General features: G+C 43.2%; 3 protein-coding genes and 1 pseudogene across 6 annotated transcripts; 3 read left to right on the forward strand and 1 right to left on the reverse strand.

Annotated features, from left to right (window-relative positions):
- Window positions 1–578: 578 nt before the first annotated feature.
- On the forward strand, window positions 579–4606 carry LOC133896038 (transcription factor MAMYB-like; annotated as a pseudogene).
- An 884-nt stretch (window positions 4607–5490) lies between these two features.
- Window positions 5491–9206, forward strand: LOC133895707 (tobamovirus multiplication protein 2A-like). The gene is made up of 6 exons (XM_062336197.1): window positions 5491–6078; window positions 6743–6836; window positions 7127–7207; window positions 7283–7387; window positions 8480–8677; window positions 8766–9206. The coding sequence occupies exons 1-6, from the start codon at window positions 5816–5818 to the stop codon at window positions 8850–8852; spliced, it is 828 nt and encodes a 275-aa protein (XP_062192181.1). The 5' UTR covers window positions 5491–5815; the 3' UTR covers window positions 8853–9206.
- Window positions 9207–13047: 3841 nt separating this feature from the next.
- Window positions 13048–13515, forward strand: LOC133896042 (uncharacterized mitochondrial protein AtMg00810-like). Its single transcript, XM_062336555.1, has one exon. The coding sequence runs from the start codon at window positions 13048–13050 to the stop codon at window positions 13513–13515; it is 468 nt and encodes a 155-aa protein (XP_062192539.1).
- Window positions 13516–14591: 1076 nt separating this feature from the next.
- On the reverse strand, window positions 14592–17542 carry LOC133896263 (protein LSD1-like). 4 transcript variants are annotated; one of them, XM_062336838.1, is made up of 7 exons: window positions 17369–17542; window positions 16749–16891; window positions 16488–16642; window positions 16003–16116; window positions 15541–15654; window positions 14973–15082; window positions 14592–14845 (listed from the first exon to the last, which is right to left on the reverse strand). In XM_062336838.1, the coding sequence occupies exons 3-7, from the start codon at window positions 16543–16545 to the stop codon at window positions 14810–14812; spliced, it is 432 nt and encodes a 143-aa protein (XP_062192822.1). In that variant the 5' UTR covers window positions 16546–16642; window positions 16749–16891; window positions 17369–17542; the 3' UTR covers window positions 14592–14809. The 4 variants fall into 4 exon arrangements, with proteins under 4 accessions (XP_062192822.1, XP_062192821.1, XP_062192820.1 ...); XM_062336837.1 differs by lacking the exon at window positions 16749–16891; XM_062336836.1 differs by lacking the exon at window positions 16749–16891 and having other exon boundaries at window positions 16488–16703.
- Window positions 17543–22732: the final 5190 nt, after the last annotated feature.

Genomic DNA, 22732 nt, shown 5'->3' on the forward strand with positions numbered 1-22732 from the left:
AATACCTATGGACTAACAATTATGTTGAGAATTGCTATTATGTTATTATATATGAGATACATAAATGATGACGCATTAATTAGTTAAAAATGTCATAAGTTTAAAAAATTACATCAAAGTCATTGAGATTTTAGTGATGCTCATAAGAAAAAGAAGCTTGAAAAATAAAGGTTAAGTTACTTGTGAAGATCAAGTAACTAAATATATGACATTGTCAATAGAGTTTTATGGACTAACCAGTGTGCTATGTGCTTGAAAATGAGTGGAGTTAGGTTTCATATGAAGAATGACAACAAGCATGAATGCTAAGTTACTTATGATCTAAGTTACTTATGAAGATCAAGTAACTTAAGGTATAAAGTTGTCAATTACATTATATGGACTAACTCATGTGTTTTGTGCTTGAGAGTGAGTTGGGGGTTAGGATCCATAAGAAGACATAAGTTGAATTGAAATCCAATATGACAAGAGTGAAGAACAAAGATTAGACTCCATATTTGATACAGTGAATTCACTGGAGATGTCGGATGCATAGAAGTTTTCTATGGCAAGATGATGAAAGGCAAGCAAGATTCGGCATGGATCATCCGGTGGCGAAAGACAAGCAAATGGTTTGGCGTCGGAGGACCAAAGCGGCGGTGAAGAGCGAGTGAAGGCTTTACGCCAATACTGTGCGAGACCATGGGAAGCTATGAGTCATTCGCATCAATCACATGAAGAATCAAGAAGAGATGAATTGAAGATGGTATAAAGTTGGCAACTCTCTAAGTTTGAAGGAAAGAAGCTATATTTGAAGATATTAAAAGGCTCAAAGTGGTTCAAATGAGTTTTATCTTTTAATTTGAGTATACTTTTGCCGCACTATTAAGAGGGATGCAACGTAGAGCTATTTTTTTTTATCTCAGCACTTAAGAGTTTCTAACTAACCCAAAGTGAGAGCTCGCTTTAGGAGTCCGATGCGGAAAGTGTAAAAGTATTTGAATCGGGTTTTGGAGTGTTCCTAGTTTCGATCAAATGTGTTTGAGATCATGAATTCAGTTAGGATGCGGAAAGTGTAAAAGTGTTTGAATCGGGTTTTGGAGTGTTCCTAGTCTCCGTTGGCCTTGGCCCCCTCCTCCCTCCCAAGAACCGCCCCAAGAACCAACCCTAGATCTCGCGTCCGTCCCCCGCCGCGCTTGTCGATAGAACCCAACCCCAGCGCCCCCAAAGTCCTCAGATCCGATCACTCCTCCCATACAACCTACTGCATTAACGCAACCGGTGGGGCCGTTGTGGATGGTGGCGAGAAGGAGGAAGACGCCAGCGAGTGGACCGACCAAGAGCTGGAGCTCCTCTTACGGTAGATGGTGAAGCATCTGGCGAGGGAGCCCCAACGTTGGGAGAAGATCACCGCAGCGTTCGGCAGCCGCCGCACACCAGAGAGTGTCATTCACATGGTGAAGTTAGGCACCGTCGTGGCTGCTGGGGGCTCGCTCGAGCAGTTCCTGCGCAAGTGGAAGCCTCTCGACCCGAGGGCCGAGGTGGCTGATGCAGGTGGCAATGTTAGAAGTAGGGAGGGTGGGGGTGGCGTTTGGAGCACCAGGGATGACAGGGCACTGCTGAATGCGCTCAAGGAGTTCCCCAAGCGCACGATGATGAGGTGGGATAAGGTGGCGGCTGCTGTGCCCGAGAAGACGAAGGCTGCATGCATGAAGAGGGTCACTGAGCTCAAGCGAGACTTCTGGAGCACCAAGGTGGCATCAGAGGCAGCATCGTAGGAGAATGTTGTGTGCTTGCCTGTGAATTTTGGGAGGTCAGATTGCTACAAGCTTTCCTTCTCTGCATATTGATCCATATGTCACTACTCGATGCTCATGATCGTGTTACATCTTCCCTAGTTTTGACTATTGGAAATTATGTAATGACCTTGAGATCAATGCCTTGTTTCATTAGGCGTGAGGGATGAGATTTAAGAGTTTACTCCTTGGCAGCTAGGCCCTAGCTTGTAGAAGTCTGAAATCTCAGAATTATGATCCGTGTTAACTGTGAAAGCTTTATTTGTATTTTGGGACGGTGGCATGGTGCAATTTCTATGAATCTACTGGCTGTGTAGGTTTGTAGCCTGTTGATGGAAATGATATGAAACCAACTTATTGAGATGAAATATGCTTATCTTGAGTAAAAGAATTTAAGATCTACTGGCATCCTCTGGATACTTTGGATTGATTGGTGTGCCATAATAATATTTGGTTTGCCTTTAGCTGATCTGACAGTACGACTGTTATGTGCTGGAATTACTATTTATCGGCAGATGCTGTAGCCACATGTTACTGTATCACCAGTTAGAGATAAGATTTGGTATCAGATTAGATTAGTTAGAGATAAAGATCTATTAGTTAGTTTTAGAGATAAGATTTGTTAGTTTAGATTATTAGAGCTGACATCTATATAAAGGAGGGCGCAACACCATTGTAATTAAGTAAGAATAATAGATCTAGTTTTCCGGTCCCCTTCTCTAGTCTCCCTCAATATATTGTCTTCCTAATCTATGTTCTCCTTCCTTCTCTAGCAGCCGACGCCGTCTGGCTATCCTCACGACAGATATTTACTCTAACAATAACACTTTTTAATCTTACCAAGATAGTTAGCCGGTTTTATGCAGTAATTCAATGGATATACCATCTTTCTTCCTGGCTCCGCTGTCGCTCTTGATATATTGCCCCCATAATAAATTCCTGCAGCACAGGAAGCACTGGAGGAAGAAATAAATTTTCTGTTAATTTGGCTAGTTGCTGAAACTAACAAGGCAGTTTGTCTAAATATGTTGCAGAAATTTATATTTAGGTGAAATCGATAGTATCTGCCCCATTTTCTTGATCCATATTTTCAAAACATCACTATAAGTAGGATTGTGTAGGAAAACTGCTCTGCAACTCTTGGATTTATAGGCAACAAAAGTATATTTTTAGGACTAGCGTAGCTCACTGTAGTCAGGATCAAGGATATCAAGGATTTGGAGAACATAGGGTGGTTCCATACTTTCCATTGAAGTAATTACATGTTTGTAGTCTAGCTCATAAAGGATAAATAACTAAATATCATGAAATCGTGTAAAAACAAGAACTATAAAGGAGAAAAGGAGAAAGAGCTACGAGACACATACCTTGGTAACGTTATCGGCTAATGTGCTATGCAAACTGCTCTATTGTTTCCCCGCTAAGGGGTGTGTCAAGTAAATTGACATGAAAAATTCTGATGTAGCCTGACTGTGGAATGTTGTAGCAACTTTTACAGTTCCAACTCCTGGCTCAAAATTTGTTAGAAGAAAGAAAAATGATAAGTTTGTGTAAATAGTAACACTTATCTTCTTCTTCATTTATTTATTTATTATGTGTTAGATTTTTTACATTTTGGCTATTCATAACCTGGATGGAACTTGAACTTGAAAGTTTGGAAATTGGACATTGGTCAAGCAAATTGAGAAGGACACCACCAATTTTTTTGGGAACTTCTTGTGATGATTTGATGCCCTAATCCGAAGTGTTGCATGGTTGCACTATACTTTAATCAACAAATTCTTAATGGAAACTTGCAAAATGTACACTTCCGGTATCTGTTTTGTAACTTCTGTTTTGTGTCATGTATTGAACTTATTGTGAGATCCTTCAAAATATATTTTAGTTGTCGGACTGAATGACTGATGCAGTGAGGACCTATGAACATCTCTTTCTGAAGTTTTACACAGAGAAAAAAATTACATCGCTACCTCCACTGAATCATGGAGATGCTGGATGAATAAGGGCACATAATTATACAACGGAATTCGGAATCAGGAAAACCCTTGAAACAAGAGACTTATTAGAATGAGAAACAGTCTGATACTGTGATGGACAAGGAATCGTTAGTGCTCGTCTGGGTTTTCCGACAGGCAACAGGCCACTGTCTGATTTTGTTCCCTTTTTTTACAGATCCAGTACTAGCTGATCCATGCATTTTTTTCTTTTTTTAGCAACAAGTAATTACACAAGATTAAGCAGATTCATCTTTGGTGCTTGATTAAAAGCATGGTTGTATTGCGATGGACCTTGGACTTAAAAAATCAGGCAGAGTTTTTAAGTCTGCACTACTATTATGCTAATACTGGAGAGACTTGGATCTTGACTCCAGTAGGCAACATTTTCTAGAGCCGCCTTTGTCATCCGCACCACCAATTCAAAATTGTTGGATCTTGACTCTCAGAGGGCCATGCCACTATGTCAGGGCATTTTCATTCGAAACAGCTGCATGCATGCATCCAAAGAGGATAAGAAGAAACTGCACACCGATTTGTATGTAGTGGCTGATGCTTTCCCATGGGCGGTGGCTCGTGTCGCGTCAGCCATCCATGGTCGTGTCAGCAGAAAATTGAAGGTGTCAAATATCTGCTAATCTCAACTGTTAATTTTATCATACGACGTGAAAACTACTCTTGTTTTATCATAGAAAAACTTGCGGTTACAAGGAATACTTTTTCAGGAAATCAGTATTTTTTCTAGAGTTATCTCTAATATATAAAACATGAATTAGTTAACGTGACACATCTTCCTCTACTCTCATTCTATTTAATAAAAAACTCTTAAATTTTGAATAATTTACCCACCATTATCATTCACTTTTGTCCTTTAGTCTTCCTGTTTTGTTACCGACTACAAATATAAGAATTATTTTACTTAAAAATAAATAAATAAATTAGAAAAAAAAATTAGCGAATAATCTACTCATTTTTGTAATTTTTATATAAAATCAAACTACGACATCGCTCTCGACGTATTCGTTCAATGGCACTATCATAACGTATTAACATCTCTATACTTAAGTTTATATTTGATATTACTGCGACCAATATTTATATTTTCGTTATAATGCACGTGCACTTACCTAGTTTAGGCAACTCTAAATATTTTGTTTCTTAGGTGCTATTAAAAAGAAAGTAAGAAATTGATGTTAGAAAATAAGTTTTTATATGTATATATGTGTGTATATATATATATATGTACTCCTCCGATTGCAAATATAGGTCGTTTTAAATTTGTGCATAAGTATTAAGAAAGTAGATCCAATAACCTTATTGCCCTTCATTTATTATGTATTGGAAAAGATAACTCATTTATTCGTGAGAATAGTAGCATTTATTAAATAAGGGTAAAACGGGAAAAAAAATAATGCATAGAAGTTCAAAAATGACTTATATTTAGAGAATAATTGATGAGACTAAAATGATCTATATTTGCAACCAGATGGAGTATATATATATATATATATATATATATATATATCTTGATAATTTTTTGAGGTCTTACAAAATAATTTATTATCTCACAATCATCTAAGATTGTTAAAAGAGCTAGTTTTTTCTATAAAAAATAATATTTTTATCTTTAAATTATTTATCATATTATCTTTTTTTTAATAGATACTTAATTACAGTACTGTTTAAGAAAGGGGTAGTCGCCTTACTGTAATTCCTAGTATTAAACTCTTGGTCGCGGCTACGAGAAATATTAAACCGCACGCCAGGTCGCCACCCACTTCCAACGCAATTCCATCTTCGCTTCCGATCGCCCAAGAACCCGACGAGCTCCAATCCCCAATCCATCCATCCATACTTCCAAATCCCAACGCAATCACCTGTTTTCCCCAGTGCGATCCCTATTCCTGCTCTAGTTTTCCGGTCCCAAATCGATCTGGAGTGCCGAGTTCCGCAGCCGAATCGACGAAAGGCGCCATCTTTGATGCGCCAGGCCGTCGAGATTCCGGCGTGAGGTGAAGTCTCCGCGGGTGGAAAGAGCGCCCGGATATGGTGTGCAGGGGCTTCTTCGAGTGGGTCCTCAAGCTGCTCAACCTTGTCGTCATGGTGGTCGGGCTGGCCATGGTGGGCTACGGCACCTACCTGCTCGTGATGTGGCTGCAGGTGCCTCCTCCCCCGCCGCCGCTTCCGCCGTCGCCTGCGCCGGCGGCGGTAGCTCTCAGCGGCGAGCTGATGCCACTCGGGAGGCCGCTGCTGCTTCTTGTTGATGCGCCCCTGTCAGATGCGACCGCAGAGAGGCTCTACAGTGCCTGGTGCGTGATGAGTGATCTCCTTGTCACCCTGTCTCAATAAAGCTAATCTTTGATGTGCTCATCTTCATGGCACCTCATGGCACATCTGTGATTTAGGAAACGCAGCGGGGACTATCGCTAGTGTAGATTCTTAACACCCCACCTGTTCTATCGAGCCACTTATGGAAACTTGCCACTTAATAATGACTCAATTGCATGCATCCTTGAGAGGAAAATGACTTATAGTTGCATTGTATACAGTGGGGTAATACTATAGCTGAAGTACAGATCATCCTTCCCTTTTCTGCATTTAATAATCAGCGGTTATTCTTAGCTATATGAGATTTCCTTACTGTATTGGGAATTTCAGACATCATAATTTTTTAATTTGCACTGTTTCAACTTTCTGGAAATGATATCCTGTGACAAAAGAAGAGGTGTTCATAATGCCATTGTCGAGATACCAATCTGCATGGTTTAGCTTTTGCACCTCATAATAACCACACAATCGTAATAGGATTACTCCAGAAAGGAGTCTGTATTTTCATACTGTATGGTTCTCAGCGTTCTGCTCAAAGCACCGTATATGCAGTGTCATTGTGAAGTTCCACTATTGTGATGATGCTTTGCATTGTGTATCATCTTTTACATCCCTTTTTTCACACTTTTTTTAAATGTGTTGCAGGTTTATTTTCACGTTTATTGGTGTTGGTGTTATACTCTTTATCACATCGATCTTTGGTTGTGCTGGAGCTAGGAATGGATGCTGCTTGTCTATTGTATCCACATCAATTATAGACTCATATTTATGAAAACAATATCACAAGATGTGTTAGTATCCGATTTGATTTATGTGCGTCAACTATCAAGTAATTGTGCTCAGTGGAGCAAGGAATCCATAATCATTGATATGAATATATCCTTAGGGAACATGAAAATGTAGGAATATTTAGTTTTAAATGCTCTGTTGTTCTCTGCTTACTGATTTTGATAGTAGTCGCCCATTAGCAACATATCCTACTTATTTTTCCATAATTGTATGTCATGCTTTCCTTGACATTCGGAACAGTACTCATTCCTCATTATTTTGTTCATACTGGTTGAGCTTGCTGCAGGAGGTTTCATTTTCTTCAACCATAGTTGGAAAGAGGTGAGTACGCCTAGTCTCTTGTTTGTTGGAAAAGATTCTCTCTTTGAATTTGGTTTCTTATTCATTATTTCGCAGGTGATCCCAGTTGACAAAACTGGTAACTTTGACATGATGTACAGCTTTTTGAAAGAGAACTGGCGAATTGCAAAATGGGTTGCACTTGGAGCTGTTATATTTGAGGTAAAAGTTAAACAACTGTACAGCCCTTGGACTGTTGGTTGTAATTTGATAGAAGCATTCAGGAGACGAAGCACTTCTGCATATGTATTAAGTTTGTTTTACAAACCAACCTAGATTACCTATTCTAAATTTTTTACGATGATATAGTAAAAGTCATCCAAATAAGGGCAACAATAATGTTAGCAGTAGGAGAATCATGAAACGAAGCAGAGGTCCTACCCTTGTTAAAAGAAAAAAAAAGTAAGGGATTTACAACTCAGTACCTTGTTACTCTTTCTACGTTTAGAGCTGCTTTGGGTAAAACAATTTTAAGAACTTATCGAAAGATAACCTAGTGATATGCTAATTATGCAGGTTTAAATAAAATAATTTATTTATTGCTGAAAGTTTAAAAAAGGATGGTCCCTATTGACATTTTAATATCCTCTTATTACCGCTTCTCTAGTTCTCTACTTCCTGCTTCAATGCAGATGTTTTTCATTGTAGGTTACTAGATTCTACTCTTAGGGGGAAATGAAGTAAATTCCACGTCTTCCAACTTTGCACATTGACTTCCCTTTTCATTTAGTATGTTTCTTTCAGGTTACCTCCCTGATCTTTCATCATGAGTCTTAAAAAGAATGGTATCGTTTTGATCCAAAGTGTAGGTTTTGTACCTGCACACCAAAATTTAAACAATATGTATTAATAGTTGATGGCATGCTTACCGATTTGTTACAGATTTGTTGTAAGTTTAGTACATGAACATGTACAGACATAGATAACTGTCATGCATCAACCTATATCAAGCGGTATTAATGTACAGACATAGACAACTGGAATGGACCTGGTTGGGGCATATTTGGAAAGAATCGGGGTTTCAGGTGAAAATGAAAGAAATTGCACATGATTGCGATTTTGTGAGAGAAATGTTGCCTGTTAAAAATTTCTAACATCGACATGCACATTTTATTTAATTTCGGTTAAATTATTTCTCGTGTTCTCATCATGCTACGCCTTACCATTTTTGTTTCATAGAACTGGAATATTATCATTGCATGCATTTTTTCAGTTTCTAAAAGTAATAGACCAAATGTTTTTTTTCTTTTGCAGGCATTGTTGTTCACTGTAGCTATCATAGTACAGTCGGGCAATCAAGCTGATTATGACAGTGATGATGAATACATTGGCCCGAGGTCTGGAGTCCGGCAACCGTTGGTGAATCAGCAAGATCCTGCTGATCCTAGGGTGCGCAACCTTGACTACCGCCCAATCCGGAATGACGCTTGGAGCCAAAGATTGAGAGAGAAGGTACAAAACCTTTTACAACCCTTATAACTTCTATGGCGCTCATCCGCTTTCTTTCTTTTCCTTACACTGATACCTTGTGTTCTGGCAGTATGGGGTGGATAACTTCGATCCAAACAGGTTTGGACAGGCCACGATATCTCCTGCAGAACAAAGAAACCGATGCACAATTCTCTGAAGCTTGGTTGATATCAGTCAGTAGTGGTTCCAAGCTTATATCCAACTGTGCAATTCATCGTGTCCTGGATAATGTGTGTCTGGTTGATCCGATGTTGTCCAGTTGTGTAGAGTGTAGAAAGCTTCGCATTCACCTGAGTCAGTTCCTTGGTTCACATAGTCAGAACTCCACACCCTCCATGCACAGATGTAGGCACTGCATCCTTCAGGCGTTGTAATAAATAGTTTCGAACCTAGTTTTGGCGACAGAGAATGTTCCATTGTGCATAAAACCTTGTCTGTGAAGTGATTTGCGCTACATGCACCATGTTTAAACCAAGGCATGTTTGCTATGTCCAGTTTTTACATTGTCAAATATCTGTATGCGCATATGAGGATGCTGAGCCTTCTAGTCTCGTAATAATTGAACTTAGCTGTTGTGACAGAGAACATATTACATTATTGAAAAAGGTATATGTTCTTCTGGCTCCCCAAAAAAGTGATATGTTCCCTTTTCAATACTCATTGATGCTTTGTAGTATGTGTGTAATGCATGATCGACAGAAACCGGTCATCTTGCAGATCCAGATCCAGATCTGACAATGAACGTCTTGATCAAAATTACAAGTGTTTGGTGTCAAAAGATGATGGCGGTCAGTTCCTTTCATTGGTGCTACTGTACTTGCTGAGTCGACTGAGCACCATCTATGACTACGCTTTTATCATCGTGTGTTTGTCTGCTGAATTTTAGCATGATTTTCTCTGAATTGTTACAAGTCTTTCACGCCATGAATTGGATCATTGACCAGTGATCACGGACTGATAGTCCCTGTCAGCATTGTTAGCGAATATTTCGGCTAGCTCCTATGGATCCTTTCCTCGCATGGACCTGCCTTGCATGGCAGCCTGTCCATGCCTTGCATACCGCTCCTGCCTTGCATGCTGGATCAGCCTGCTGTGCATGCCACTCTTGCCTTGCATGCATGCTGCTCCTGCACCTTCCTTGCATGTCTAGAGCAGCCCTCACGCGTATGCATTCTTCACGCACAGCCTATCGCTGTATCTCTCGGTCTAGGCTATTTATTATAATACATACCTTTGAGTAATACAATTATCTCTCGGTCTAGGCTATTTATTGTAATACATACATTTGAGTAATACAATTCAACTATTACGCATGAATTATCTCGCTCTCATGGTATCAGAGCGAGCCGGCCAGTCCAACTCCAGCAAGGCAGGTGCGCCATGGCCATCCTTCTACAACCCGTGGACCGGCACAATTCAAATGTGGGCCGGTCCGCATGGTCCCTCAAGCGGGTCGCAGCACCGCCCTCGCCTGCCCGCGCCAACAGCCTTCCAGCCACCGCAGGCTCTGGTTGCTGCCACGCTGGGGCCCTTCGGCTACCCTCTGGCGCCTCTGTAGCAGCCTGACCTGCCCCCTCCAGCTCTCGGTGCCCCGACCGTCCAGCCGCCCTCGACGCTGTCACCATAGACTCCTTGGGTTGGAGTCTCCTGGGACCAGCAGGCGCTGGCCAACGCTTTCAGCACCATGACCGTCAACTCGCCCTCTACTGGCGAGTGGATCATGGACTCTGGCGCCTCCTCGCATATGACTCCCGACACCGGTAACATCTCCTTGTTTCACCAGCCACGTTCATCCTTTCCTTCCTCCGTCATCGTTGGCAATGGGTCTACTTTACCTGTCACGCACACTGGCCACACAGTCCTACCCGGCCCCTTTTACCTTAATAATGTTCTTGTCACTCCAAACATTATTAAGTCTCTTATTTTTGTGCGCCAGTTTACCACAGACAATCACTGTTCTGTTGAGTTTGACCCGTTTGACCTCTCTGTGAAGGATCTTCGTTCCAGAAACGTGATCGCCAGGTGCAATAGCTCCGGTCCGCTTTACTCCTTGCATCTGCCCGTGTCGCGCCCGTAGCCTCGCGCCCTCCTCGTCGGCGTCTCCTCCACCATCTGGCATCGTCGTCTCGGACATCCCGGCCACGAGGCGCTCTCCAGCCTTGCTAGTGATTCCTCTATTTCATGTAATAAAATTACTAGTGACACTATTTGCCATGCATGTCAACTTGGTCACCACATACGTTTGCCATTCGCTCGCTCCGTCTCTCGAGCTCTTAAGATTTTTGATCTTATTCATTGTGACTTGTGGACCTCTCCTGTTCTGAGCATGTTCGGTTACAAATATTATTTGGTCATTCTTGATGATTACTCGCACTTTGCTTGGACGTTTCCTTTACGCCTCAAGTCTGATACTTTTTCCATCTTGGCTAACTTTTCTCCTATGTGGCTACCCAGTTCTCCTGCACAATCAAGAGTGTCCAATGTGACAACGACCGCGAATTTGACAATTCGTCACTCCGCAGCTTCTTCCTCACACATGGCGTTGCCCTTCGCATGTACTGCCCCTATACTTCCCAGCAGAACGGTAAAGCTGAACGCACTCTTTGCTCTCTCAATAACATGGTGCGCTCACTTCTGTTCCAGGCTTCAATTCCTCCTTCCTACTGGGTCGAGGGTCTCCACACAGCCACCTACTTATTCAACCGCCTCCCCACCAAGACCCTCCACTCCGGCACTCCCTTCTTCGCCCTACATGGCACCCACCCCTTCTATGCCCATCTTCGGGTTTTCGGCTATGCTTGCTACCCCAATCTCTCCTCCACCACACCCCACAAACTCGCACCCCTCTCCTCTTTGTGCGTTTTCCTGGGATACTCGTCCGAACACAAGGGTTACCGTTGTCTCGATCTTGCCTCTAACAGAGTCATCATCTCTAGGCATGTCATCTTTGACGAGACGCAGTTTCCCCTTTCGAGCGCCAACAAATCGCTTCCCAGCGACCTCGATTTTTTATCTGACTTTGCGGATCAGTCGACGCCTATTAGCCCGCCTCGATTGTTCCTTTCTGCAGGACCTCACCGCTCTGTGCCCGCGACGACCGACGCCGCGACCACCGTGGACGCCGCGGCTCCCCATGCCGCGCCCACACCGCACGCCATGGCTATCTCGTCACCTCTCGGATCGGTGGTCCCTCCGTTTTCAGCCTGCGCGCCACGCGCGGCCTCGGCGTCCCCAACCTGCGCACCACGCGCGGCCATGTTGACTCCAGTCATCGCGCCACACGCGGTCATGATGTCTCCCACCGGCGCGCCATGCGCGGCCTCGGCGTCTTCAGCCGGCACGCCACAGGCGGCCCCGGCGTCTCCAGCCAGCGCGCCACGCGCTCCGACACACCCCCTCCTGGCAGTGCGTCACACCCAGTGGCGCCGCTCCGACTTGTTGCGACACGCACCGGTCTTCGCTCCGCCACCACCGTTCCTCCCGTCACTAATGCACACAGCATGGTTACACGCAGGAAGGCAGGGTTTTGGGTGGCATCTGATCCACTTCTGCTTCACGCGGTCACCATGTCACCACTGCCGAAGACTTACCGCAGCGCGCTCGCCGACGTCAACTGGCGCGCTGCGATGACCGAGGAGTTCGACACCCTCCAGGCAAATCACACCTGGGACCTTGTTCCCCGGCCTTCCGGCATCAACATCGTGACCAGCAAATGGGTTTTCAAGCACAAGTTCCATGAAGATGGCTCCTTGGATCGACACAAGGCTCGCTGGGTTCTCCGTGGCTTCACCCAGCGGCCTGGTGTCGACTATGATGAGACCTTTAGTCCTGTTGTGAAGCCGGTGACCGTCTGCACCGTGCTGTCTCTCGCCCTGTCTCGCGACTGGCCCATCCATCAGCTCGACGTCAAGAATGCCTTCCTCCACAGCACCCTCTCCGAGACGGTATACTGCTCCTAGCCGATAGGTTTCGCCGATTCGTCGCATCCTGACTGGGTCTGCCGTCTCAACAAGTCCCTCTACGGTCTCAAGTAGGCCCCGCGCGCCTGGTACAGTCGCTTCGCCACCTATCTACTCAGCTTGGGTTTCATGGAGGCCAAGTCAGACACCTCCCTTTTCATTTTTCGTCGCGGCACCGAGACTGTGTACCTCCTGCTTTATGTTGACGACATCGTGCTAACAGCCTCCTCCCCGGCTCTGCTACGTCAGACCATCACGGCTCTTTAGCGCAAATTTGCCATGAAGGACCTGGGAGCTCTACATCACTTTTTGGGGATCTCCGTCCACAAGTGCTCGGCCGGCTTGTTCCTCTCTCAGCGGTAGTATGCTTTGGACATCTTGGAGCGTGCAGGCATGACTGACTGCAAACCTTGCACCACGCCAGTTGATACTCAGCCTAAGATGTCTGGTACCGACGGGTCTCCTATCAATGATCCGACTCACTATCGCAGCTTGGCAGGCGCTTTGCAGTATCTGACTTTCACTCGCCCGGACATCTCCTATGCTGTTCAGCAAGTATGCCTATATATGCATGATCCTCGGGAGCATCATCTCGCTACTGTCAAGCGCATTTTGCGCTACCTTCACGGGACCGTCGACCACGGCCTTCTTCTCCGCCGCTCCGCACCTGACGAGCTCGTTGTCTACTCCGACGCCGACTGGGCCGACTGCCCTGATACACGCAAGTCCACTTTGGGCTACGCTGTCTTCTTGGGGGCCAACCTAGTCTCGTGGTCGTCGAAGCGGCAGCAGACCGTCTCTCGGTCCAGCGCGGAGGCCGAGTACCGCGCTGTGGTCAATGGCGTCGTTGAGGCCACCTAGCTCCGTCAGCTTCTTCAGGGGCTCCACAGCCGTCTTCCTCGGGCTACGCTGGTTTACTACGACAACGTCAGCGCCATGTACCTGTCGACAAACCCCGTCCAGCACCAACGTAACAAGCATGTGGAGATTGATCTCCACTTCGTCCGCGAGCGGGTCGCCGTCGGTGATGTCCGTGTCCGGGTTCTCCATGTGCCGACTATGTCTCAGTTCACCGACATCTTCACTAAAGGGCTGCCGACATCCGTCTTCACCGAGTTTCGCTCCAGTCTGAACGTCTGCCATGCCGACATACTGACTGCGGGGGGGGGGGGGGGGGGTGTTAGCAAATATTTCGGCCAGCCCCTGCGGATCCTTTCCTCGCATGGACCTGCCTTGCATGGCAGCCTGTCCATGCCTTGCATGCCGCGATCAGCCTGCCGTGCATGTCACTCTTGCCTTGCATGCATGCTCCTGCGGATCCTTTCCTCGCATGGACTTGCCTTGCATGGCAGCCCATCCATGCCTTGCATGCCGCTCCTGCCTTGCATGCTGGATCAACCTGCCGTGCATGCCACTCTTGCCCTGCATGCATGCTGCTCCTGCACCTTCCTTGCATGTCTAGAGCAGCCCTCACGCGTATGCGTTCTTCACGCACAGCCTACCGCTGTATCTCTCGATCTAGGCTATTTATTGTAATGCATACCTCTGAGTAATACAATTCAACTATTACGCGTGAATTATCTCGCTCTCAAGCATGATTCATCCCCACCTCTTCAGTGATCGGCAGAGCTGAAAGGAGTCGCATGCCATCGCTGCTTGATGTTTGCTGGGGAGGGTGCCATCCTGCAACCACAGTTGGATAAGAATCAAAGAAGTAGTGTCCTTCAGGCAATCAGGCCTCCATCCGATGTGAATGATCGATGTCTTCCTTAAAGTTTCAGCTACACCAGTGTAAATGTTAATGCTCATGCTCCACTTGCAGTTCAAGAATTGGCAGAAGCAATAAACCATAGTGAATTCTTGAGGGAAAAAAAAGGAGGGAAATGAGCTAGATTTTCACCAAAGGGCAATCAGAATTCACAATGAGCATTCAGAAATGCATAAACTTCATAGGTTTATATATATATCTCATTCGGTTTTACAGACAAGTCGACGAAGTTGAGCGCTAGTTATTTCCAAAACCCTCATTTATTCTGCGAGGGCACCAGGTCCAGCGAAGGAAAAAAATTGCTTCAGGGAAGAACTCTATACATGTGCACTCAAACCATCCTTTCAGAAACTGCCTCCAGAGGTGGTATCAGTATTTCCAGGGGCTTCAGGTGCTTGGCTTCTGCTCTGCACCAGGCGAGGCCTGTGAAAGAGTAAAAAGGGGTCACCTCTCATGTGCAATCCAAGTTGCATTACAATAACAAAAGCACTGAAATAATGCTAAAGCCATACAACATGTGAAGTTGAGTGCTCTGATGATGGGTACTTACCCCAACCAATGTCACAAAATTGCAGATCGCGCATTTGACAGACCGAGCACCGTACTGGTACATGAGCAGCATACGGCAGTTGCCGCAGTTTACATGCGCAACTTGATTTGCTGCCACAAAAAAACACGAGACTTGTTTGTGATTCAGAGTATTATAGATTGATTCAGCATTTATCTTTCTGAATTCTGGATGACTAGATCTTCTGAATTTGATGTTTTTGGTGTCTTTTCTTTTGAGAATGTTCAGAGGTTGATGCTCATGGGCATCTTTGTCAAATCTTCAGTAATTCTAGGATATGTTTGGCAGACTAGTAATTCAGTGAGATATCCATCAAACCTGATTCTAGGATATCCCTGTCAAACTTCTTAGCTTTCTGAATAATAACCAATTTCGATGAATGGGACTTCAAGACAAGTCTATGATGTTAAATGTTATGGGCAGATTGCTAGAGTTTTCGACCACAGAACATATTCTGTATTGAAGGAGAATTTTGCATACAGGAATCAAAGCCACATAATATACTTCTTGCAACTCAGGGAGAGGAGGAATAATAGCTTGGTTATTGTACCTTCCATAGCCAGGTTTACAGTGTGGCAGCAAGAACATTGTACACTTGTCGCGCCACGCATGTACATCAGGAGAGTGTGGCATCCTCCGCAAACTAACTGCGCCATCTCAGTTCCTGCACCGAATCCAGGTGTCAAATTTGCTTCAGAAATACGCGTTTCAGGCCAACTAGTGTCACTGCATCAGCATTTTTTTCTTTCAGAAAATGCATAGCTTCATGCAATGGCCTAAGGCCAACCAGATTTCTGTACTGAACAAAACTCAGAACTCCTGTGTCCGTAAAGTTTGCATGATGCAAATTTTCCAATGCAGCAAATTCTATTTCTTGTTCCAGTAAAGAGAATTGAAAGAATGGAATAGACATCACTAATGCTAATTATGCACCAATGGAGCTCAATGTTCAGATGTCGCATTACTCGTAAATTCTTCAGGGAAAAATGAGGGGAGTGGCTCAAGAGCATACCCGGAGCCGGCACGGCGGTGACGGTACTGCAAACTGCGCAGCATACCGATGTTGCACCGGCTGGATACATGAGAAGATTCCGGCAACCGGTGCAAACAAGCTGGCTTTGCGCCCCTGAAATTTGCAGGTCGAAAAGCACTTCAGTGTCTGAATTTTCAGTTACCAATAATTGGATTTCCGTTTCAGATAAGCCATTTTCAGGCACTGCAACATCAAAGTCACCAGAGAAACTTCCACAGATTAATCGTGCATTTCTTGAGCACAATTTTTTCTTTCTACAAAACCTTCCAAAAATTCCACGAGCAGAAGGAACTGCTGCAAATTCTGAACCAGAAACTTTGTGAACTGTATGACATACCCTTCTTGATAAAGAAATAATTTTTTTATACTTTTCTCTCCACACTCAAACGTTCATTGGCAACCAACTAGCACTAACGAATGCCAAAATTAACTGTATTGTAGTTCTGATTGGAAAAATAAATTACCATTGGGAGGTGTAAATGGCACAGGAGGAGTTGGATACGGGGCAAGGGGAACCGGCATTGCCGTGCCGGCTGCCTTATCCGACGACGCTGCTCGTGGAGACTTCGCAGATTCCGGCGGCGTCGGCAATCAGGCAGCAGATACTAGCTGCTTTGCTCTACATGAAACCCAGTGCAAAGTGCAGAAGAAGTTCATGAGAGAACAAGGATTCAGCTTCTCTGAAATCGGGCAGAAAAGAAATAAAAAACACAAAGAAAGGTTACAGAGAAGATGTTTGGCCATCACTTCACTCGCAACAAGCAACTTCAGGATTCTTTAGACAAAAGAAAAATTGCTTCATCAATGCACATCAAGAGTATATCTTTCAGCATCATGTTTCAATTCCTCTTCAAGTCTGATGTTTCATCTATGGCCAGAAGAACACCATAAAAGAACTGTTCCATAATTTCAGCAGTGGATATAAAGCTCAGGCAAATAGCTATTGATTCTTTCTTATTCTTCTTTTGGTTTCAACATTAAGTGCCTACTAAACTTGGAGAACTAGACTAGTTTGAAGAGATTAAACATGCCAATTAAGATTTTTTTTTGTGACATAACACATTCATGAAAACTGTTTGGCATTGCTGGCCTATCAGAAGATGAGCAGAACAAGTTCAGGATAAGGCAGGGGGATACAAAAGCCACAGCTAATTCATTGGCCCAAAAGAACAAAGAAATGCTTGCCATCTCACATAGGAAAAAGGAAAAGAATCATCCAAAAGACCAGGGAAGGCAAAGTAAAAAAGGAGAAACAAATCGAAGGATGGAGTTATCAACCAACCATCAACACATCCAAAAGGCAAGGGGAGAAAATAAGAACAAGGAGCAAGAGGAGAAGCAGCACCTAATAACAATGTTTATGGCTGGCACAAGCATCAGAGCAGTTCATGAGTTAGCACATCTCTCTCTCTCTCTCTCATTCTCTCTCTGCAACGTGATATAGAGGTTGACAAATTTATCGGGGGAAGAGAGAGAGAGAGAGAGAGTATGATAGGTTGCCAAAAAGGTATCCAAAAGCTTCTCACGGCTTACAGGGACTTTTCTCCTTGTGCTCAAAGAAAATTTTGCGTCTCCAATTTTTTTCAAGTTTTTTTAATGTTATTTCATTTATGATATAGAGCTTCCTGGAAGAAAAAAAAATGTCTACTCAACCCAGCATATTTTTACAAAATATTGGAATTTCAAGCCACATGCTTAAAAATTCATAATGCTAAAAACCCATCTAAACATCGAAAAATCTAAAAAATATTTCTATATGCCCCGATGCAGTAAAAGTTGCAAAGTATCCAATGACAGGTGCTGGAAACATAATTTGTAATTTTTGCACCAATCACTTAGCATGCCAATATTTCGTTCCTAGACTACAGAAGCAATCATCATTTTGCTCTCACCAAATATCCTGGTCATCAATGATGCGAGTTTCATTGAAATAGGTACATCCCGAAAAAGAGTTTAAAACTAACGTGAGAATGACATCGAATTAAATTCCAATGTTCCCCAACGATGACAAGGCAGAAAAATATGAATTGTCCTGGTGAAGGATTGATGTGCCACCGTGATTCAGATCTTTTGTTCTAAACACATACCACGTGTAGATGCTCCGCTAAAAATCACTAATATTCTGGTTAGGCGTGGCCGTGGGGAATGGGTAACCATCTCTATTTCGATTGGGGGAAATTTTTCCGTCCCCGTCTTCGTTCGTGGGGGAGAAAATTCTTCCATCTCCGTCTCCATACGGGGAATATGTATCGATGGGTTCCCTGTCCCCGTTACGCTAGCACGGTGAAGGGTAGCCAGCGGACCTACTGCTCTACGGGCTCTGGTGGGTTGGAGTTTAGTTAGGCCGTTTCTTGCCTATATAGGCCATAGGGAGTTTAAGAATTTTAGGGAATCGGTTCCGCGGGGAAATAGGGACGGGGATAGGGAACTGTCCCCCCTCCCCCCGCCATACACAACGGGGGAAATTTTTCTCCCGTTAAACCCTGCGGGGGAAAATTGGCCTCATCCCCATCCTTTAATAAGGGAATTTTTTGTCGGGGGTCTCGTTGACATCCCTAATCCTGGTCTTATTTTTCAGATGTCATTAGAGACGCATGATTTTGAATCCGACGATATTTAATAAAGTAATATAAATAAAAAGATTCCAAATTACAAATAATGTCCTTTGTATTTCTTTTCCTCTCTTGTCATGCACATGAAAACCAGGTTGGTGGCTGCAAAAACCAGGTTGGTTGCAGAGCAGCCAATCTTTTTGTTTCCTTGGATGACCCCACAATCCAGTGAAACGAGGTGCCAAATGCCATAGTACTCCACACTTGAGATGCAGGAAGTAGTGGCTGGGGAGGCGCTACGTGCACATCAGACAAGTTCGTACACAAAATTTTGGGTCCACGCACGTTATTGCACAGTAAAAGTGGCTGGTGAAATAATAATGCATTTTTTCTTTTATATTATATCCAAGATCAGAATTTTTTTTCTCTTTTATACTATTTCCAGGATGGAGCACCATCCCAGCACGTCTCTTGCATTTTTTCGAAAAAAATTAGACTTAGGAATTTTATTTTAAAGACTTGACTTGCAGATGATGTTTTAGAAGAGACTTCTTGTTGTTCTCATATGCACAAATTCTTAAAATAATTTGAACTTGCATTGTCCTACTACTTCACTATTCAATGCAATCAATATGAAATTAAGCTTTTGAAGTTATGCATGCCATGTCAGTTTTCTAGAAAGCATATCCATTTACCTTCCATTTCACATGTGTATGGTTTACTCAGGACTCGTCCTATTATTTCTCAGACCATGCAGAAAAAAACTGGAGTACCAAGTCAATAGACATTTAATTTGAGAGGGACGAACGGAGAAGTTGTAACATTGTGATGTTATACTTAGCGTCATATATCAATGATGCAATTGCTCGCTATTTTCATCCGTACAGTATTCGATGGAACTTATCATCACTGATCACTCCGAATAAACTATAATATTTTTAATCATTTGTTACACATGACACAAATTGCATTTTATTTAACTTATGGTCGATCATAATTTACTAGTGACGCAAAAGTCAGCTACAAGATATTTGGATTCTAGAGATGCTCAAGATCATATATATACAACCGAGCTACATGAAAGCAACTCTAAAATTATGGTGAATCCACCATACCTTGCTGACTACGATGTATAGATATTCCCCTAAGTAGTGATCATTCAAATTCACTGATTATATAAATTTTAAATACTTCAATTTTGCATACTCAGAATCAAGAACCAAAATATATTAGACATGAAAATGATAGGCACACATAGGTTGCTTGAACATTCTGGTTAATTAGCCAGCTAGAGCCAAATTGGAGTCATTTGTCCATTTGCCGTGGTAACTGAGACAAAGGATGGATGAGTGGTTGCCAATGGGCACATCCCCATTGGTAGATCCCCGTGATCTCGTGGACCCCTACATCATCTCTCCATGTGAAATCTCTTATCCTTCATTTTTTTTTTTAAAAAAAACTTCTTATCCTTCTTTGTACCACCCAATAAACACAAAAGAAGATGGATGGATAGCAAACTTAGAGGAACAGTTAAAAAAACAAAGGACCTATTTTTGATAAGAGGGGTTAGATCATCCGCTCCCTAGAATTCTGTTCAAACTCGAACTAAATCATAAAATTTTTGAAGCGGTGTTTCAGGCAAACGGGTAGATTTATCTCAAAAACTACTTTTATAATAGTACACGTTTGCTATGTTTTATAAATATATTACAATAAAAGATAGTACTAAAAGTTATATTTTGGAGACCGTTTCGATATCAAAAAGTCACTTATCTGACCACTTCAATGTCCAATAGGCCGTTTTGTTTCATCCAAAATGAGATAACCCTAAGTTAGTGTTTTTGGCTCCATAAAAAATACACACATGGTTACATACGAAACTCAAAATTTAGATGGCAACAAAACCACACTCATGACCAGGTGTGTGTGCCAAACTCTTTTTTGTTGTGGCATACTTTTTTTTAGGAATTTATTATAGCATAATTAGCATTGGACATTTGCACTATTGTTGAACCACTATCACTGTTAAAGGTGCCCTCTTGTCAAGGAAGGTTTGGTTTGGCCAGAGCCAGAATTACATGACCTAGCTAACCATCAAAGTTGTATAAGGAAGCCAACTGACCCATTGCTTTCTCAGCGCAGAACCCAGGAGCAACCCTTTCCTGTGCCTGCACGTCAGATTGCCTGTTGCTGATTGCTGCACTGTTGATTGTTATTATTAATAGTAGTTGTAGTTGTTGTTGTTGATGATGATTATTATTATCAGTAATTTCAGATGGATCAAAACCAAAAGTACTAGCTTGTTAATGGCAGATGGAGACACCTGTTGTAACGCTTTGGGAGGCTGGATCTGTCCTGTGGTTGGTCAAGTCAGATCCCTGTCAGCACCCTTCAATTTCTGGTACTTGACACCAGACAGTGAAACTGTGAAAGGGAGCTGGTCCATAAACTCATGGGGCCCGGCTAATTATTATTTTTCTCTCTTCCACTGTTCACTGTCATAACAGATATAAGCCATATATATGAACATATTGTTTTATATCATAGATATGTTTGAAAAAAAGGGTGAATTTCTCACCAAAAGAAAATAACCGGTGATGAATCTGGTGCAGATTTAGTACTCCATGATTGGAAAAAAGAACCAGTCTGTCGCTTCCATTATCGAAAAAAAGACATAAAGCTATTGTATTAATTCCAGCTAATGGAGCATTAGAGCATGCGTAACCGGATGAGTTTTGTCATGTCGAATCACACCAAATCAGAGGGCGGCGCACACAGAATGTGGAGTTTTTCCTCTTTTAGAAGTGAAAAACAAAAACAAAAAAAAGTACGGATAAATGAGGGTTTAATCGCTCTAATCTGGACCACTAATTCCAGATTTGCTGCTTGCGAAAATATCTGCAGCGAGTTTTGTGGTCAAAACGGCGAAAGGCATCCGTCGGATGAGATCGAGAGCATGAATATGATTCAATTTGCCAAAAATTGCGTGCTGCTAAATCTCGTGTTAGAGCATCTCCAATCGAGCCCTCTTCTCACCTCTATCTTATATTTGAGAAAAAAATGATGAAAATTGGTCTTCAACTGATTCCCTATCCAACCCCCTTTATTTGAGGAGTCCTCAAATCTTCTCCCTCACTCCCTACATCTAGGGACTCCTCATCCAACCCCTCATTTGGGAGAGAGGGGAGAGAGAGGGAGAGAGAGGGGAGAGAGAGGAGAGAGAGTTACCGGATATTAATAAAATAGAGGTGATTCGAATATAGGGGTCAAATATGAGAGTTCGGTTGGAACGCGTTGAGAAATAGGGGATGGAATCTGAATGATAAGCCCCTAAATAAGAGGAATAGTGGATCAAATATGAGTAGTCGGTTGGAGATGCTCACATCACCCCGTTGTCACACTTGTGCAAGAAAAAAAAGGAGATTTTTGTTGTAGCATCACTCCCAAGCTTTACTTGATCATCGATTGTGCATTTGCACGATCGAATCAGAAAATAAGTTAAGAATGGCTCATGCATGTCATGGCTAATCGGTATTTTACTTTTTGGAATTAACAAGATGGTCACTAGCGTGTCTTAGAACTCGAACCCGAATGGACAGGTATATCGGCTGAAGTTTGCTACCGCTATTTAGATTTATCAATACGTTGAGGCTACGAATCAAATTAGCAACTTCTGAATGCATGTTTGAACGCTGCGTCTTGAAGCATCTGAAACTGGTCCTGAAATCAGCAGCTGCAACTGTACCTGGTGCCATTGCTGAGAAGGCAAAGCACAGGATCCGGCCTTGTTTTGGCTTAATTCCCTTTCAACCCCCCTTGTTCTTCCCCAATCAGCAACAGAACTCTTAGCAGTTTTCCAAATTTAAAACCTTCTTCGCATACACCTTAAATACCACACGCACATATACACCGAATCTCTGATGCTGCAATGGTGCAGCTTCGATCAATGAACTCGAGAGCATGCATGTAGATCATCATCCATGCATGCTAGATATAATGCATGGACCACGGAGGGCTAGCTAGCTGCAGTTGGAGTGCTGCATTTGTTCAGAGGGAGGGGAGGGACCAGCTTCCTTGTTGCCATGCTCATGCTCACGCTCACAGTGGGGCATGCTGTGGCCGGCCATTCCACTTCATTCTCCGTCCGAATTCGGATC

This window comes from Phragmites australis, chromosome 16, assembly GCF_958298935.1.
Source record: "Phragmites australis chromosome 16, lpPhrAust1.1, whole genome shotgun sequence".
Classification (NCBI taxonomy): Eukaryota; Viridiplantae; Streptophyta; class Magnoliopsida; order Poales; family Poaceae; genus Phragmites; species Phragmites australis.

Bases quoted from the DNA above. Each gene is read 5' to 3' on its own strand.
- LOC133895707 (XM_062336197.1), top strand. From the start codon at position 5,816: ATGGTGTGCAGGGGCTTCTTCGAGTGGGTCCTCAAGCTGCTCAACCTT. The intron at 6,837-7,126 runs GTATCCACATCA...CATTCGGAACAG, and splicing joins ATGGATGCTGCTTGTCTATT to TACTCATTCCTCATTATTTT. The intron at 8,678-8,765 runs GTACAAAACCTT...GTGTTCTGGCAG, and splicing joins GCCAAAGATTGAGAGAGAAG to TATGGGGTGGATAACTTCGA.
- LOC133896263 (XM_062336837.1), bottom strand. From the start codon at position 16,545: ATGCCGGTTCCCCTTGCCCCGTATCCAACTCCTCCTGTGCCATTTACA. The intron at 16,117-16,487 runs GTAATTTATTTT...TGCAAATTTCAG, and splicing joins GCCATTTACACCTCCCAATG to GGGCGCAAAGCCAGCTTGTT. The intron at 14,846-14,972 runs GTAAGTACCCAT...ACTCTTTCACAG, and splicing joins ATTTTGTGACATTGGTTGGG to GCCTCGCCTGGTGCAGAGCA.
- LOC133896042 (XM_062336555.1), top strand. From the start codon at position 13,048: ATGACTGACTGCAAACCTTGCACCACGCCAGTTGATACTCAGCCTAAG.